We start from the raw sequence: 18307 nt of genomic DNA, 5'->3' as shown, positions 1-18307 counted from the left end.
TGTTGCAGTCGAAACGTCGTGAGAATTTTAATTTTCTTGCTGTGGATTCACACCTGATGATGATTTCTTGTATTGCAGTCGAAACGTCATCATCAGGTGTGAATCCACAGCAAGAAAATTAAAATTCTCACGACGTTTCGACTGCAACACAAGCAATCATCACCAAAATAACATCATCATGATTGCTTGTGTTGCAGTCGAAACGTCGTGAGAATCGTATTGTTTTATATTTTTATAATTACTTTATTTCCCTTCTACGTGACTTTACCGAAAGAACCAAGAATATAGGTTATGTTCAATTAAATGTGTTGCAGTGCCGCTTGTTGAAATTTGAAATAAATAGTTCTTCTTGTTATTTTGGTTTCCGACCTCTGAACCGTGGACTGTCTCGTTCACCATGGAAGTCCAGTATAACATGCACTTCCACGGCTCCGGCATGCGGCTCACACAAGGGGTTGTTTCGTAACGTTGTTTATGAAAGGACGGTCTCGCAATCACCACGCACCCATTGCGGCTCTTCGACTCCACGAAGTTTACCCACTTCTGTATCTCGCGCCTCGCCTATTTGCCATGAACACAACAAAAAGGCCAAACAGTAACAAAAAATGTGTCACGTTTACCAGCTTAAACATATTCCTGCGGAGGGAGCTGGTAGGAACGTTGGGTTGCTCGGTCAATGGCCTGCAGGGTCAACGGCGGCGTGGTGTATTCCACAAATATGTCCGACTGAGGGCGGGCACCAGCCGGCGTGAGTAGGTTAAACGTTGAGTTTTATAAGGGCACCACGGGGTGATCGGCCCCTACCCACCCAGCCCACACCCTCCCCACCCAGCCCACACCCTCCCCACCCAGCCCCTCCCCACCCTCCCCTCCCCACCTCGCCCCTCCCCACCCAGCCCCTCCCCTCTCCACCCAGCCCCACCCCTCCCATTTTTAGATGCATGACGGACGGACACAATGATCCCTGTGGGCTGGTGTAACCAGGAGGTTCCTACCAGTAAATACGCTGCCAAGCTTAGCAGTGTTCATTAAGACGCTGTCTTTCCGACAGCTCTGTTTCTTCACCTGAGGACGGCTGCTTGCGTTGTGGCCGAAACGTCGTGAGAATTTCATTTTATTATGTTTTATTTTTATAATTTTATTATTTCCCTTCTACGTGACTTTACCGAAAGAACCAAGAATATGAATCCCTGCAGTCACGAAAGCTTTAAATCGAAATATTTGTCCTTTGTGTAAACGTGATACATTTTTTTCCCGTTCGGCCGTGTCGGGTGGTGGAGGGTTACAACACATTTATAAATAACGCGATCTAACCAAAAAAACTTTATTATGAATAATATTAGTTCGCGAAAGCCTATGTGTTGAACCAAAAAAAAAGGGCCATCGGCCGAAACGTCGTTTTGTTGTTGTTGTTGTTGTTTTAAAAGCCAAAGCGTTCGTGACGAACCGCGTTGATTTTATTGCCGTTGAACGCCGCGCTCACACATAAACACACGAACACGTGACTCGGGAGAGATTTAAACGGATTTAAACGGATTCATTAAAATTAATAAAAAAATAAAATAATATTATATAATAATAATAATTTTATTTTTTATTAATTTTAATTTCATTTTTTACCTACGTGACTTTACCGAAAGAACTAAGAGTATGAATCCTCGCAGTCACGAAAGCTTCAAATCTAGATTTAAACAGACGGAGCCACAGAGAAGTCGTTAGTAGACCCACGCCTCCAGCCACGCGGGATTGGCTCCGCAGTTTGAATGAAATCTCACGTGGTCAGCACGCCGGGGCCTTTAAACACAACGCGCGCTCCCATTGGCTGGCTGGCCACGGTGGGGGCGGGGCTCACGCGGAAAGGGGGCGGGGCTCACGCGGGAGGGGCGGGGAGGGGCACGAGTGGGGGAGAGGTGAAGCAACGCTAGGACCCCCCCCCTACTTTTAAGGGGTTGGCCGAGGCAAGTGCCTGACAAAAAAAATCCATACCACCTCGCAAAAACACAACAACGTTGACCAATATAATATTTTAATTGACAAGATTTATATTAAGCGCTATAATAAGCTCCCTCCTCCCGCTCGGTGCAAGTAAACGCCGTTTAGAGTTTAAGTTTAATTACATTTTCGACTCAGGCGCTTCGGGGTTCGAAGGACCCCGTCGCCCGGGGTAACGGCCGTTTAAAGTCGGGGTGGGGGGGGGTGTTTTTTGTCCCGTGGTGCACCGCGACGGGCTCGACCAATAAGAAGCGAGGCGGACCAACGGCTCCCGAGATTTAAAAAACCCGGCAGTGAACGGCAGCCGACACGGTGCGGGTCGCGTCCTCTCGCTCTCTCTCTGTCGTAATTATCTCCTGAGTTGTTATCTCTTCACCAATCGCGTCTCGACTCAACTACGAAGCAAAGCTCGAGTGTAGCTACCATCAGCTGTCTCTACGGGCAGGCACGGAAGCGGAGTTTGAAGTGGTAGTCGACAACGACGACGAGGTACGCGGTAGATCTGCAGGTAGGGTGCGAGAGACACGAGGAGATCGACACACGGACGAGGAGATCGACACACGGACGAGGAGATCGACACACGGACGAGGAGATCGACACACGGACGAGGAGATCGACACACGGACGAGGAGATCGACACACGGACGAGGAGATCGACACACGGACGAGGAGATCGACACACGGACGAGGAGATCGACACACGGACGAGGAGATCGACACACGGACGAGGAGATCGACACACGGACGAGGAGATCGACACACGGACGAGGAGATCGACACACGGACGAGGAGATCGACACACGGACGAGGAGATCGACACACGGACGAGGAGATCGACACACGGACGAGGAGATCGACACACGGACGAGGAGATCGACACACGGACGAGGAGATCGACACACGGACGAGGAGATCGACACACGGACGAGGAGATCGACACACGGACGAGGAGATCGACACACGGACGAGGAGATCGACACACGGACGAGGAGATCGACACACGGACGAGGAGATCGACACACGGACGAGGAGATCGACACACGGACGAGGAGATCGACACACGGACGAGGAGATCGACACACGGACGAGGAGAGCGACACACGGACGAGGAGAGCGGCGAGACAACCGCGATCGAGTGAGACGAGGCGAGGAACGGGAGAGGCGCCATGGCTGTCGTACTGCGGCCACAGCACGGAGCGGGGGGCGGTGGTGGCAAGTCTGCGGCGGCGTCTGCCCCCCCCGAGTTGGTGGTGAAGGAGATCCCCGAGCAGCTGTACGACCCGGGCACCAAGCGGCGTTACCAGCGAGGTCGCTTCCTGGGCAAGGGCGGCTTCGCCAAGTGCTACGAGATGACGGACGTGGCCACGGGTGAGGTGTTCGCGGGCAAGATCGTGTCCAAGACGATGCTCATGAAGCCCCACCAGAAGGAGAAGATGAGCATGGAGATCACCATCCACCGTTCGCTCGGCCACGCCAACGTGGTCAACTTCCACAGCTTCTTCGAGGACGACGACTTCGTCTACGTGATCCTGGAGCTGTGCAGGCGACGGGTGAGGAGGGTGGTGGTGGTGGTGGAGTGTGGGGGGGAGGAGGGTGGTGGTGGAGGAGGCTGATGGTGGTGGTGGTGGAGGAGGCTGGTGGTGGTGGTGGTTGGTGGGGTGGTGGAGGAGGGTGGTGGTGGTGTTTGCTTTGGAGGAGGGTCATGATGATGGTAGTGGTGGAGGATGATGGTGGTGGAGGAGGGTAATGGTGGGTGGTGGTGGAGGGTGATGGTGGTGTTTGCGGTGGAGGAGGGGGATGATGATGGTGTTTGCGGTGGTGGTGGAGGGTGATGATGGTGGTGGATGGTGGAGGGGTGATGGTGGTGATCGCTTAGCGCTGCGCTCCGAACCCGGCGACCCGAGTTTCGATTCCCGCTCACGGCCGCCACCACCAGGTGACGATTGTCTGAACCGGTTCTGGGCCTCTCCTAGATCGACTCGGCCTCAACGAGTAGCCGGTGCGGTGTGTAAAATCATCGCCCCAACCCCCTCGTGTGCCTGCATCGGGTTCTTTCGCTCGCTATCGGCACTTGCCACTAACCTTCTAAGCCTGCACGGGGGGTCTTTGTCTTTGTGCGGAGCGGTGGTGCAGTGGTTAGCGCTGCACCACGTGGGTGTTGTGGTACCGCAAACGCCTCGGACCCCGGTTCGGTTCCCGCTCACGGCCACCAACGCCGGTGACGATGAGCTGGGACTATGGTGTCGTCACTCCCGGTGGCACCACCCTCCCCTAGGTAGACTCGGCCATAAATGAATATCGGGTGCGGTTGTGCGTGTGAACATCGCCACTGGGGGAGACAAAGGCGGTCGGGCGTGGCGTTGGCTTTGCGAGGGGAGCTTTGCGTTGTTGGTAGTGGTGGTGGTGATGTTGTAATTAATACGTTTTAAATAAGAAACATAAACAGGCCCTGCATATGCCTTGTCCACGCCACCACTGGTAGAGAGAGGAGAGCCGAGGCCCTCCTTTGTGAGCTGATAATTATCATCTTCGACCACTCGTAACGAACGTGTCCCTCTCGCCTCCCTGGGGGTTGTACGAGGTGGGTCCTTGGCACCCACCACACCGAAGATCCCCACCCCGTTGTCAGCCTGACCCCAGAGACTGTCAGGGCTGCTCGTTCAAGGCCGAGTGGACCTAGGGGGGTCCCAGGACCGGTTCGGATTGACCGTCACGAGCAGGAATCGGTCCCCAATGTGGAAGTTCGATATCCGCTGGGGATGGAGCAGAGGGCCACTACCAAATACAACGCCATTGGTCACCGCGGTGCCAGGCTAGGTGCACTTTGAGGCTGCCACGTGAAGTGTTTTGAAGGCTCGCCGCCGGCGTGAGGTTGTCGGGGCAGACCCAGCAGGTGCCGTGGGTTGGCCGGTCAGATGCCCACTGGTAGATGCGCCACCAGCTGGTGTACCCCCTACTGTGCCAGGCTAGGTGCAGGAGATCTCGTGGCTGACCCAGCAAGTGCCGTGGGTTGGCCGGCCTGAGATGACCACTGGTAGATGCGCCACCAGCTGGTGTACCCCCCCTACTGTGCCAGGCTAGGTGCAGGAGATCTCGGGGCTGACCCAGCAAGTGCCGTGGGTTGGCCGGCCTGAGATGACCACTGGTAGATGCGCCACCAGCTGGTGTATCCCCCCTACTGTGCCAGGCTAGGTGCAGGAGATCTCGGGGCTGACCCAGCAAGTGCCGTGGGTTGGCCGGCCTGAGATGACCACTGGTAGATGCGCCACCAGCTGGTGTACCCCCCCCTACTGTGCCAGGCTAGGTGCAGGAGATCTCGGGGCTGACCCAGCAAGTGCCGTGGGTTGGCCGGCCTGAGATGACCGCTGGTAGATGCGCCACCAGCTGGTGTACCCCCTACTGTGCCAGGCTAGGTGCAGGAGATCTCGGGGCTGACCCAGCAAGTGCCGTGGGTTGGCCGGCCTGAGATGACCACTGGTAGATGCGCCACCAGCTGGTGTACCTCCCCTACTGTGCCAGGCTAGGTGCAGGAGATCTCGGGGCTGACCCAGCAAGTGCCGTGGGTTGGCCGGCCTGAGATGACCACTGGTAGATGCGCCACCAGCTGGTGTACCCCCCCTACTGTGCCAGGCTAGGTGCAGGAGATCTCGGGGCTGACCCAGCAAGTGCCGTGGGTTGGCCGGCCTGAGATGACCGCTGGTAGATGCGCCACCAGCTGGTGTACCCCCTACTGTGCCAGGCTAGGTGCAGGAGATCTCGGGGCTGACCCAGCAAGTGCCGTGGGTTGGCCGGCCTGAGATGACCACTGGTAGATGCGCCACCAGCTGGTGTATCCCCCCTACTGTGCCAGGCTAGGTGCAGGAGATCTCGGGGCTGACCCAGCAAGTGCCGTGGGTTGGCCGGCCTGAGATGACCACTGGTAGATGCGCCACCAGCTGGTGTACCTCCCCTACTGTGCCAGGCTAGGTGCAGGAGATCTCGGGGCTGACCCAGCAAGTGCCGTGGGTTGGCCGGCCTGAGATGACCACTGGTAGATGCGCCACCAGCTGGTGTACCCCCCCTACTGTGCCAGGCTAGGTGCAGGAGATCTCGGGGCTGACCCAGCAAGTGCCGTGGGTTGGCCGGCCTGAGATGACCGCTGGTAGATGCGCCACCAGCTGGTGTACCCCCTACTGTGCCAGGCTAGGTGCAGGAGATCTCGGGGCTGACCCAGCAAGTGCCGTGGGTTGGCCGGCCTGAGATGACCACTGGTAGATGCGCCACCAGCTGGTGTATCCCCCCTACTGTGCCAGGCTAGGTGCAGGAGATCTCGGGGCTGACCCAGCAAGTGCCGTGGGTTGGCCGGCCTGAGATGACTACTGGTAGATGCGCCATCAGCTGTACCCCCCTACTGTGCCAGGCTAGGTGCATGAGATCTCGGGGCAGACCCAACAAGTGCGTGTGTGTCCGTGTGCGCGGATACACAACAACCGCCATTGGCCACTAAGTGGCGGTGACGTCACCACGGCGCTTGTGCCAGGCTAGGTGCACGTTGAAGCCACGTGAAGTGTCGAATGCCCGCCGGCAGGAGGCCACTGACTGAGAGATGACCGAGATGAGTGGCTGATGCACCACCTGTGCCCCCCACTGTGCCAACTTTCACACGTGGGGACGAGTGTATCGTTCGTGATGGCCAGCTCGCTTCTTCAAGAGCTACTCAGCTCCTGGTGGACCTTGCCTGATAGAAACAACAAGCATAACCCGTAAAAACAAAGTTTTTCACTATAAATCCTTTATATGCGTGGCGGCTAGAGTCCTCTCGTCCTCTGGCTTGAGATGGCTGCCACCTATGGGTCAGATGATTGCATGGCAGCATTAGGCAATTGGTAATTAAATATAATATTTTTGTCCTAAAAAGTGTAAAATTTTGGGAAAAAATTTCACGAACATTAATTGTCACGCGCAACGAGTCTGTGTGCAAAATGTCAGCTCGATTGGATCACGGGAAGTGGGTTAAAAAACGAGCGAAAGATTTGCACGGTCCTAAGCAAGCAAGTGAACTTAATATAAAGGATTTAAAAAATAGTTTAGATTTGTAAGAGGGGGGGGGGGGGGGTGCACCCGGTGTCGTTATCGACACGGCAGGCGTTGGTTTGCGCTTTGTTTGGGCTCATTGCCAACGCGGGGTCGGACCGTGATCTCATTCTGTGCGGTGCTGGTGAATTGTGTAGTGGCCTCTGGCTGACTGGGTCGTAGGGGGGGAGGAAGCCGCCTTAACGATTCGATTAGCCGCAGAGAGGGGGGGGGGGGGGCTCCTCCATTTGAAGTGTCATTGGGGCCATGGTCAATCCACTGCTGGATGGAGGCCCCCCCCCTCTCTCTCTCTCCATCTCGCCATCTCACCACCGATGCCGCACACGAGCATCTTGATGTCACTATCGCTCCATCTCTCTCCGATGGGGGGTGGTGGGTCTGGTTCCTCTGAACGCTGTTCCCGTTAATTCTAGATTTGAAGCTTTCGTGACTGCAAGGATTCATATTCTTGCGGTTTTTTCCGGTAAAGTCACGTTGGTAAAAAATTAAAATTAATCAAATAAAATAAAAATCACGACCTTTCGGAGGCAACACAAGCTTCCTTCTTAAGGTGGAACCGTCACAGCACGCTTGCTGTATCATTAACTTGTTACAGCAAGCGTGCTGGGACAGTTCCACCTGAAGACGGAAGCTTGTGCCCGTTACTCAACCTGCCAACCCCTGATGGTCCACGTGACCATCGCTCGCCCCGTGCCTGTCCGTGTTGCGTGGCTCTCTGATTCGAGTGCTCCCATCTATCTTCCAAGCTCTCATTGTAGTTGCAAGCGTGCGGTTTGTCTCTCTCTCGTGCTTGATCCAGAAGTGGTGTTAGATCGTGTAGATGGAGTCTAATTTTTTTTTTCTTAAACGATAATCCACCACCCGTCGGAGCCTATCCAATCAATTGAATGGAGATATAATTCCTCGTGCCGCGGTGGCTATGAGATGTTAACTACCTCGCCTGGTGTACAGGAGGTCGTGGGTTCAATCCTGACCCTGATGCCTGCTGTATATTTGGAGTTTGTAGTGTCGTCATCATAACGGTGGCTATGAGATGTTAACTACCTCGCCTGGTGTACAGGAGGTCGTGGGTTTAATCCCGACCCTGACGCCTGCTAAATACTTGGAGTTTGATTGTCTCTGTCCTTTGGCCACGGATTTTTCTCCGGATCCCTCCGGTTTTACCCTCAAATTTAGAAACATGCAGCTGTGATATTTGGCTGCTATCATTTTCCACGTGATAAGCCACGTCGAATCGTCATAATCTTTTACTTTTGACTCGAGGAATCCGATGAGCCGTAAAGCTCTTTTTGCATCCCCATAGATTTCTGATAGGGGGGGGGCCACGGGGTCTGAACGTTACAACATCAATGCAGAAACACGATGGAGAGGGGGGGGGGGTGCAAAGGATAGAAAATTTCAAGCAAATCACACACGTGAGAAATTTTAGAATTAGATTTTAAAAATGTTACGCAATCCCCTGGTTTTCGTGTGATACCCCCGTTGGCCACTAGGCCGCTCCTGGTCACGCGGCAGTTGAAGTGGCGGCCACTAGGGCGCGCTGGGGCCACGCTTGGTCCATGCTGGGACCACGCTGGTCCACCCTTGGTCCATGCTGGGACCACGCTGGTCCACCCTTGGTCCACGCTGGGACCACGCTGGTCCACCCTTGGTCCATGCTGGGACCACGCTGGTCCACCCTTGGTCCATGCTGGGACCACGCTGGTCCACCCTTGGTCCATGCTGGGACCACGCTGGTCCACCCTTGGTCCATGCTGGGACCACGCTGGTCCACCCTTGGTCCACGCTGGGACCACGCTGGTCCACCCTTGGTCCATGCTGGGACCACGCTGGTCCACCCTTGGTCCACGCTGGGACCACGCTGGTCCACCCTTGGTCCATGCTGGGACCACGCTGGTCCACCCTTGGTCCATGCTGGGACCACGCTGGTCCACCCTTGGTCCATGCTGGGACCACGCTGGTCCACCCTTGGTCCATGCTGGGACCACGCTGGTCCACCCTTGGTCCACGCTGGGACCACGCTGGTCCACCCTTGGTCCACCCTTGGTCCATGGCAGGTCACACGGCAAAGGTCGCATACAAAGGTGGCCGGGTGTGTGTGTGTGGACTTGGATTGGCCTATTCAGCCATCTCCGCACTCGTCAAAACCCAACTTTGCACTCTTGTTGTGTGTTTGTAATGTTTGTCGTAACGTTCTTACCCTGTGCCCCTACTGGAGCTCTGAAAAGAGAGCGTCATAGTTAATCGGATTCCTCCTGCAGTCCTAAATATACTGTCTTTCTCCTTTGTCGGCGCAGTCTCTGATGGAGTTGCACAAGCGGCGCAAGGCGCTGTCGGAGCCGGAGGCGCGCTACTTCCTGCGTCACGTGATCCTGGGCTGCCAGTACCTGCACACCAACAAGGTCATCCACCGTGACCTCAAGCTGGGCAACCTCTTCCTCAACGACGACATGGAGGTCAAGATCGGTGAGCTTGCCCGCACCCTTTTGCTCGCTCGCCCCATCTCGCCCGCCCCCTCTCACACTTCTGAAAGAGCTCCATCACTCCGTGGTGGGTCTTACCTGGTAGAATAAAAACAGGTCTACAGTTTGATTGCCCGACACGAAGGCCTCCCCCTCGCCGCGAGATCGCCACACGTCGTTCGCTTATCGGACGCTCGCCCCCTCGCTCGCCCGCAGGAGACTTTGGGCTGGCGACGCGTATCGAGTACGATGGCGAGCGCAAGAAGACTCTGTGCGGGACTCCCAACTACATCGCCCCGGAGGTGCTCATCAAGAAGGGCCACAGCTACGAGGTGGACATCTGGTCCATCGGGTGCATCATGTGAGCGCCACGCGCCGCCGCCGGCCATGAGCAGCACAACGCCCACACAGAATCTGAGACCGCTCGAGCCGCCTCCTGTTGTACACCACGTGACACCCCACTCTGACCCCCCCCCCCCTCGCTGCTGCAGGTACACTCTGCTGGTGGGGAAGCCGCCGTTTGAGACGAGCTCGCTCAAGGACACGTACGCACGCATCAAGCGCACAGAGTACACCATCCCCAAGGTGATCATCGCTCACCCGCTCGCTCACTCGTTCGCTCGCCTTCCCGCGCTATGAACCCAGCGACCCGAGTTCACTCCCCGTTCACGGCCACCAACACCGGATGACGAATATCTTAACCGGTCCCGTGCCTCCACTAGGTCGACTCGGCCTTAAATGAATACCCGGCGCGGTGTGTAAACATCGCCATTGGGGGGAGGCGGCCGGGCGTCGTGGTGCTGGCCACCCACCCCCTTGTGTGTTTAGTTGTCCTCCCGCACCTCCGATCGATCGTAACACGGACTGTCCGCTACGTACGGCGCAAACGCCGTTCGGCACGCGCACGTGTGCCGTCGCCAGCCTTTGCCCGCGGTGCTGCTGTGGCTGTACAACGCCGAGCGCTCGACAGCTCGCGCGTGGTGCCACCGCTGCCGCCGTGTCACGGCCGTGAGGGCTCACCGGCCGGTGTGGTGTGTGTGGCGTGCGCTCGCTCGTTCCCAGGCCGTGAGTGCCGTGGCCGGGGCGCTCATCGCCCGCATGCTGCGCTCGGAGCCGCTGCTGCGGCCGTCGATTGCGGAGCTGCTGCAGGACGAGTTCTTCACGACGGGCTACCTGCCGGCACGCCTCCCCACCACCTGCCTCTCGATGGCGCCGCGCTTCTCGCTGGCGCCGCAGCCGCAGCTGCCCCCCGCCTTCTCGGCCATCGCCGCCATCACTGGCGGCGGCGGCGTTGGCGTCGCTGGGACCGCCGCGATGCATCGCAAGCCGCTGCTGGAGCTCAACAAGGGTGAGGGAGGCGTGGCGCTCGTTGGGGGGGCTTGTGGGTGATTGGGGGAGCCACGGTGGCAAGGAGATGTGAACTACCTCGCCTGGTGTGCAGGAGGTCGTGGGTTTGATCCCGACCGCTGACGCCTGCTGCTGCTGCGGTATATTTGGAGTTTGCGTGTCTCTCTCTCATCATCATCACGGTGGCTAGGAGATGTTAACTACCTCGCCTGGTTTGCAGGAGGTCGTGGGTTTGATCCCGACCGCTGACGCCTGCTGCTGCTGCGGTATATTTGGAGTTTGCGTGTCTCTCTCTCATCATCATCACGGTGGCTAGGAGATGTTAACTACCTCGCCTGGTTTGCAGGAGGTCGTGGGTTCGATCCTGACCCTGACGCCCGCTGCTGCTGTATATTTGGAGTTTGTGGTGTCTCGTCATCATCATCATGGTGGCGAGGAGATGTGAACAACATCGCCTAGTACGCAGGACGTCGTGGCTTTGGTTCCAACCCTGACGCCTGCTGCTGTACTCTTAGGTTTTTTCGGTAAAGTCACGTAGGTAAAAAATAAAATTAATGAAAGTAAAATAAAAAATCACGACGTTTTGGGGCAACACAAGCTTCCATCTTCAGGTGGAACCGTCACAGCACGATTGCTGTATGCTGCTGTAAATTTGGAGTTTGCGTGTCTCTCTGTGTGATTGCGTGGAATTTTCTCCCGGGTCCTCCCGGTTTTCCCTCCACATTTTAGAATCGACATCGCCACACGTTTTAGAGCATTTGGCTGCTTTAAATTTCCACATGCGCCGACTCCGTTGATCTACCATTTGAGATGACCGGGTCGCGTCTGAAAAATAGCTACACAGCTCCGCATGGGGGGGACCTTGCCTGGTGAAAAAATAAATCTTGAAACTAATGGCACGCGGGTAGCGCCTGGTGGGCTTGTGGGCGATTGTCACGGAAGTGGCGGCGGTGGCGGCGGCCGCCGGGAGCCGCTAGTTTGTGGGCCGACGCCGCCGTGCGCCGTCACGGTTGAGCGCTCGCCGTGCGTGTGAACTTGTTCTGCACCGTGCGGGGCCAGCCGTGCTGACCACCGCGGCGGGGGGTGCAGGGGAAGGATCTGCCGGAGGTTGTTTTGTTGTTGGGTTAAATCGCATAAATACTAAATGTGTCCGTTAAACCCGCCCGCCACCTCTGGGCTAATGGGATGCCCAAAGGCCGTATCCATAACGCCCCTGCCCTTCCCGGTCCTTCCCTGCCCTTCCCTGCCCCTTGTGTCGGACCCCCTGCCCACAACCCTGGCCCAATTGCAAACCCCTGCCCACCCCCTCCTTGGCCTACCCCTAACCGTGTCGCTGTTGGTGACCCCCTGACCCCTGTCCCAGAAGACTCGGGGGCGCCACGCAAGGCCGAAGAGAAGAAGGAAGTGCTGCCGGCGCCCAGGTGAGCACGGGGGGTGGGGGTGAGGGGGGCTGGGGGTGGGGGGGGCTGGGTGAGGGGTGAGGGGGGGGTGGGCGATGGGGGGGGGGGTGGCAAGCCTGGCAAGGGCGCTGCGCTACGAACCCGGCAACCCGAGTTGAATTCCCACTCGTGAAATATCTGAACCGGTCCTGGGCCTCCCCTAGGTCGACTCGGCCTCAAATGATTACCTGGTGCGGCGTGTAGCAAACATCGCCGCCGGGGAGACAAAGGCGGCGGGGTGTGGTGCTGGCCACCCACCCCCTAGGTGGTGCTCTAACAGCACTTGCCCCAACAGTCTGTTAAGGCTACATGGGGGATCTTTGTGGGGTTTGAGTGGTGAAGTATGGGTGGTAACCCCCGACCCCCATCTCCCAGTGACGTGGTGGCTGCGGACGTGGTGGGCAGCTCTGACTACTACCTCACGGACCTCTTCTCTCAGCTGAGCCGCCTGCTCGAGGCCAAGCCCTCGGAACGTCTGCTCGTGCGCGAGGGTGAGCAGCAGTCTCGCCTCGCCCCCCCCTCACACTCCTGCCACAGTCCCCCGCCCAATCCCGTGTCCCCCCTCTCACCCCACCCTGTCTCACCTCGTCTCACCCCGTCGCGTCTCTGCCCCCAGACGAGGCAGAGGACCCCGCCGCGGTCCCCGTGCTCTGGGTGAGCAAGTGGGTCGACTACTCGGACAAGTACGGCCTCGGTGAGTCGCCCGTAATCCGTGCACGCATGTGTGGGGGGGGGGGTACGGGGTGTGTGTGTGGGGGGTTGGGGGGTTCGGGCTGTGTGCATGTGGGGGGGGGTACGGGCCGTGTGCGTGTGGGAGGGGGGGGGGGTACGGGCTGTGTGTGGGGGGGGGTATGGGCCGTGGGGGGGGGGGGGGGGAGTACGGGCTGTGTGTGTGAGGGGGGGGGGGTTACAGGCCGTGTGTGTGTGTGTGTGTGCGCGTCACGGGGTGCGCCGCGTGGTGAAAACGTCGTCGTGCTGCGTGTGTGGTTGCCAGTCATCTCGGTCGGTCGACCCGCGGCATCTGGGTCTGTCCCGTGACCTGCCAGTGGGCGTTCGACACTTCGCTTGGCCTTGACGTGCGCACGGCCTGGCACAAGCGCCGTGGTGACATCGCCGCCGCTTGGTGGTGGCGGTGGTGGCGGTGTGTGCGTTGGCCAAGTGACGTAGCCCGCACGCCCAGCCACACCGCATGCTTCCCAAGCATCGTCTCTTTGGCCGGATAGAGGGGGCTAAATGGGCACGGCACAGGCTAGGGGTGAGGTGATGGGTGAGGTGGAGGGCGAGGTGGGTGTGGCACAGGCTAGAGAAGAGGTGATGGGCGAGGTGGGTGAGTGGCACGGGCTGGAGGCGAGGGTGATGTGGTACAGGAGGCCTGGGGGGTCCTTGCCGTGGACCTCCCGTCGTCGAGCCCTTTCGCTCGTGTGATGCCATCCGATTGCAGCACGGTTGAAGTTCAACATTCGTTGAAGCGCCAGCGCCGTGACGGTGTTAACGTTGCGTGTGCGTGTGTGCGTGTGTGTGGTGTGCGTTAACGGCGTGTGTGTGCGTGTCGCAGGCTACACGCTGTGCGACAACAGCGTGGGGGTGCTGTTCAACGACTCGACGCGCATGCTGCTCTACCCGGACGGGGAGCAGATCCAGTACATCGAGCGCGACCTCACCGAGTCGTTCTTCTCCATGCACTCGTACCCCACGGCACTCACCAAGAAAGTGAGCGTCGCCCCGGCTACCTACCCCCCCCCCCCCCCCCCCCCTCCGTTCTGGGTGTGAACCACCACCCCTGACAGCGGCACCGGCGAGACAAAGGTGGTTGGGGGCGCGGTGCCAGCCGCCCATGCCCCTTGGCCCCCCCCCTCCCCTCGAGCCCCCGTGCGGTAATCTTTGTCTCCGTCAACGTGCCGTCGATGTTGGCCGTGTGTGCCTGGAGGGTCGCCTTTCGCGACCCTGGCGTGGGCCTCGCCCCATCGGGATCCGTCTGGGAATCTTTCTTTTGAGGCCGGCGGAATCCGACGCGCTTACGAAGCTTTTTAAATCCTTTATATTAAGTTCGCTTGCTTGCTTGCTTAGGACCGTGCAAATCTTTCGGTCGTTTTTTAACCCACTTCCCGTGATCCAATCGAGCTGACATTTTCCACACAGACTCGTTGTGCGTGACAAATGTTCGTGAAATTTTTTTCCCAAATTTTACACTTTTTAGGTAAAAAAAGATTATATGTAACTACCAATTGCCTAATGGTGCAATGCAATCATCTGACCCATAGGTGGCAGCCATCTGAAGCCAGAGGACGAGAGGACTCTAACCGCCACGCATATAAAGGATTTATAGTGAAAAACTTTGTTTTTACGGGTTATACTTATTTCTCTCCCTTTCTTCCCCGCTCCTGAGAAGTCGGGCGGCGGGTTCGAAGGGACGTCTCCCTGCTGCCGCTGACCCCCCCCCCCCTCGTCTCCGCCCCCTCCCCGCGTCGCCAGGTGACTCTCACCAAGTACTTCCACAGCTACATGAGCGAGCACCTGCTCAAGGCGGGCGCCAACATCCCGACGCGCGAGGGCGACGAGCTGGCGCGCCTGCCCTACCTGCGCACGTGGTTCCGCACGCGCTCCGCCATCGTGCTGCACCTCTCCAACGGCACGCTGCAGATCAACTTCTTCAAGGTGGGGGGCGGGGGGGGGGGAGGGCCGGCGTTTTTCGCCCTCCCCGTATGGCCTCGTGGGAGCCTCGGTAGCGATAGTGTTTTTTTTTTAGTAGAGATATTTTTGTTTATTTTTACAGCATTGTGTTATTGTATATTTTAATTTATTTTAGAATTCCATTTTTGTATGTTTTTCTCATTATTCACTTTTATCTTTATTAAATTTTTCTTAATTTAAATAATTATAATCTAGTTTAATTTTCAAAAAATGTTGTCTTAATTTCAATACAAAAATGTAACATTTTTATGAATGTAGTATTATTTATTATTATTTTGAGTTTTTCGAAGCAAATGTGCGGCCCGATTTTTTATTTTTTTTTGCATCACGTTGTGACGCGCGCACAGTCAACCAATAAGCCAAAGCAGTTATGAAAAGCAGGAATTGCATAAAAGATTGGGGGGAGCAGACTTGCAGCCCCCAAACTATCCACGGGGGGGGGGGTCCACAGAAAGTGGGAAGGAGCGACCGACAGAGCTACAGCCGAAACGCGCAGCTGACGCAAATAAAATGGAACGGTAAGGGGCGGCCTCAACGGGCATTTTTGACATTCTGCCCCTCCGAATGTGGCTCCCCGTCTGTAGTGGTTACACCCCCCCCCTATCCTCGGTCTCCTGCCCCCCCTTGCATCCTGATGACTTGTTTCAGGTGTTGTACGACAGTGGAGAGGCGGGGGGGGGGGGGGGGACCACCTGGCCTCGAATTACCCCCCACCCTTTCCGACGAGAGCTCGTGGCTCCGGTGTCAGATTTTAAAAATTTATTTTTAGTTTTTCTTCCAATTCTTCCGTGCCAATGGCATTGCATGCACGTCATCGAACGGAACCAGAAGACCGATTGGCGTTTACACGCGAACGTCATTCTAACGGGAAAAGGGGTTAACGAGCGCTCGGAGGGGTGCGGGTCTCCGTGCGTATCATCGCCGAAACTCCGACCTACCAACAAACCTTCCACCCCCTCTCCCTCCCCACCCACCCACCGCAGGACCACGCCAAGATCATGCTGTGCCCGCTGATGGGCGCCGTCACGTACATCGACGAGAAGCGCAACGCGCGCACGCTGCGGCTGGCGCTGCTCGCAGAGCACGGCTGCAGCGCCGACCTGATGAGCCGCCTGCGCTACGCGCGCTCCATGGCCGAGAAGATGCTGAGCAGCCGCTCTGGCGCCGTGCGCGGGAAGATCGCCGCTCCCTGAGCCACGTGTGTTGCCCCCCGCCACCACCACCGCTCGTTCGCCTGCCGCGCTGCGCTCTGTCGGGCATCGCCGTTCGGGAGGATGGAGCGGTGCCGGGAGAAGTCGTCACCCGGAGCGCCGCCACCACCCCTCCCCCGCCTCGCCCTTGTCCACCATGCGCCGTGCGGGAGACTCGTCAGAGTGGGGGGCCCGGCCCCCCCCCAACATACACACCCCCCCACACACACACACACCTCCACCCCCCCCCGTGTAGCGATCGTGGGGGTTTGGTTTTGTTTTAGTTGTCGTTTTTTTTGTCATCGAAAGAGTTTCTCTTTTATCACTCGTTTTAAAAAAATTGTGCGCAGGCCGGGTGGGTGTCTCTCTTTCCCGGGTGTGGGGAGCTGGGGAAGGGGGAGGAGGGTGGTGCTTTGGGGCCTGTGGCGGCACAACCGGTGAGCCTTGCGGTTTTGTACATAGGGCTGCGGAGAGAGCGCTGTACAGACGCGTGTGCGAGTGTGTACACGTGCGTGTGCGAGTGTGTACACGTGCGTGTGCGTGTGAGACGTGTACATGTGCGAGTGTACACGTGCGGCTGTTTTTACTTCTCCCCAGCAGCCCCTCTGTTTGAGCTGCTGCGGCTGCTCTCCATCTTCCCTTTCACTCGAATTTGCTCTCAAAATGATCTCGCCGTCTTCACGTTTGCGGACATTTATTAATAAAAAGAGTTTACATTTTATGGCCTGGGGTCTGTGTTCTTGTCGGTTAAAAAAAACACACAACTTAAAGGCGCAGCCCTGCAACTGTCAGCTGGCGCTACTGCTGGCGGAACCCAGGGCTTCTGCTCGGGAGCCACGTGGTCCGCTCTTGCACGATGTCCACACGCTGTGAGGCTGGTGGACATACCTATGATTTACCCACCTGACGCTCCATCTCCACTGCACTGGGGTGTGGTCAGCATTTCACCTGTCCATGCAATAATCTAGTCATCAACTCGCACGCCCAAGCAACCATCCGCTCGCTTGCCCACTCACTCGCCCACCCACTCGCTCGCTCACCCACTCGCTCGCTCACCCATGCAACCATCCAGTGGCTCGCTCACTCGATCCCCACTCATCCATTCACAAAGGCATCTCCCGCATAACCATGAACAGGCTTGGGGCGAACTCTGTTATAGCCGGCACGGCAACACGAGGGTTGGGGTGGCCAGTACCTGCACCTAGCCTGCCTTTGTCTTCACCGTGCTGATGTTTACACAATGAAGGGGAGTCCCAGGATAAATCCAGTCGCTCTCTACCCGGGGGCCATGTGAGCTGAGATATTTCTCCGCGTGTCTCATGGGGAGGGTTGTCATGAGCCGCCACTTCCTCGTCCTGCCTGGCTTGTCAAAGTGCCGCCTCTTGCCAAGCTCGGCTTGGGATTGAGCCGCTTGGCCTCAATGGAAGATCCTGAAAGGGGGTTGGGGGGGGGGGGGGTATAGCTGGGACCATGACCCTTAGCTTGGTGAGCAAGGTGGCATTGAGCCTTGGCTAGAATGGAGTCACACTTCTCTTTTCCCAAGTTCATAACCATCTTGGCCAATGCCACAGACACTACGGTAGACTGTTGGTTAAGTGGCTGACACCAATTTACGGCGTTTTGCCTCCCATAGGGGACCCCAGGGTGTTGAGTGACGGTGTATTTATGCTGTGCACCAATCTGTCAATCCGAGCTTGTGAGCAGGGCCAAGTCCATGCCCCTGGCCCAATCGGTGATGCCCATTTGAGCGTTTAGACCTCAGCTGGAGCATTGTGAACATTGTCTGTTGTGCAAGTGGAAACGGCTCCCCGATTAAGTTTTTTTTGGGTAAAGGTAGTTTTTGTGGAACGGATTAAACATTGCGAACCATGGGACTCATCAGTGGTGCTGCAGGCTGGGCTGTGTCGTGGCCTCCAGGCTAGTGCTGTTCACTTGGCAGGAGATGAGTCGGAGGGTGTTGTTATAGGCAAAAGCAGAGTTTTATTTACAGTGGTTTCAGAAGTACAAATCAAGTTAAATACACGCATGCGCACAAACGTGCACCATCACCACCACCACGTCGAAATCTGCACGAGTAGATTGAGGCGGTGGCTTCCTGTAAAAATGTTTTTTT

At 57.2% G+C, this 18307-nt stretch overlaps 1 protein-coding gene across 2 annotated transcripts; it reads left to right on the top strand.

Moving 5' to 3' along the window:
• Positions 1-2906: 2906 nt before the first annotated feature.
• LOC133358680 (serine/threonine-protein kinase PLK1-like) lies at positions 2907-16907 on the top strand. Of its 2 annotated transcripts, none has more exons than XM_061577107.1 (11): positions 2907-3542; positions 9363-9531; positions 9744-9888; positions 10019-10112; positions 10590-10875; positions 12241-12295; positions 12689-12804; positions 12930-13007; positions 13869-14023; positions 14786-14968; positions 15988-16907. In XM_061577107.1, the coding sequence occupies exons 1-11, from the start codon at positions 3159-3161 to the stop codon at positions 16195-16197; spliced, it is 1875 nt and encodes a 624-aa protein (XP_061433091.1). In that variant the 5' UTR covers positions 2907-3158; the 3' UTR covers positions 16198-16907. The 2 variants fall into 2 exon arrangements, with proteins under 2 accessions (XP_061433091.1, XP_061433089.1); XM_061577105.1 differs by having other exon boundaries at positions 2908-3542; positions 12238-12295.
• Positions 16908-18307: the final 1400 nt, after the last annotated feature.

Source organism: Lethenteron reissneri, chromosome 63 (assembly GCF_015708825.2).
Source record: "Lethenteron reissneri isolate LAM-NWPU_2019-01 chromosome 63, ASM1570882v1, whole genome shotgun sequence".
NCBI lineage: Eukaryota > Metazoa > Chordata > Hyperoartia > Petromyzontiformes > Petromyzontidae > Lethenteron > Lethenteron reissneri.
This window is presented reverse-complemented; position numbering and strand designations above follow the sequence as displayed.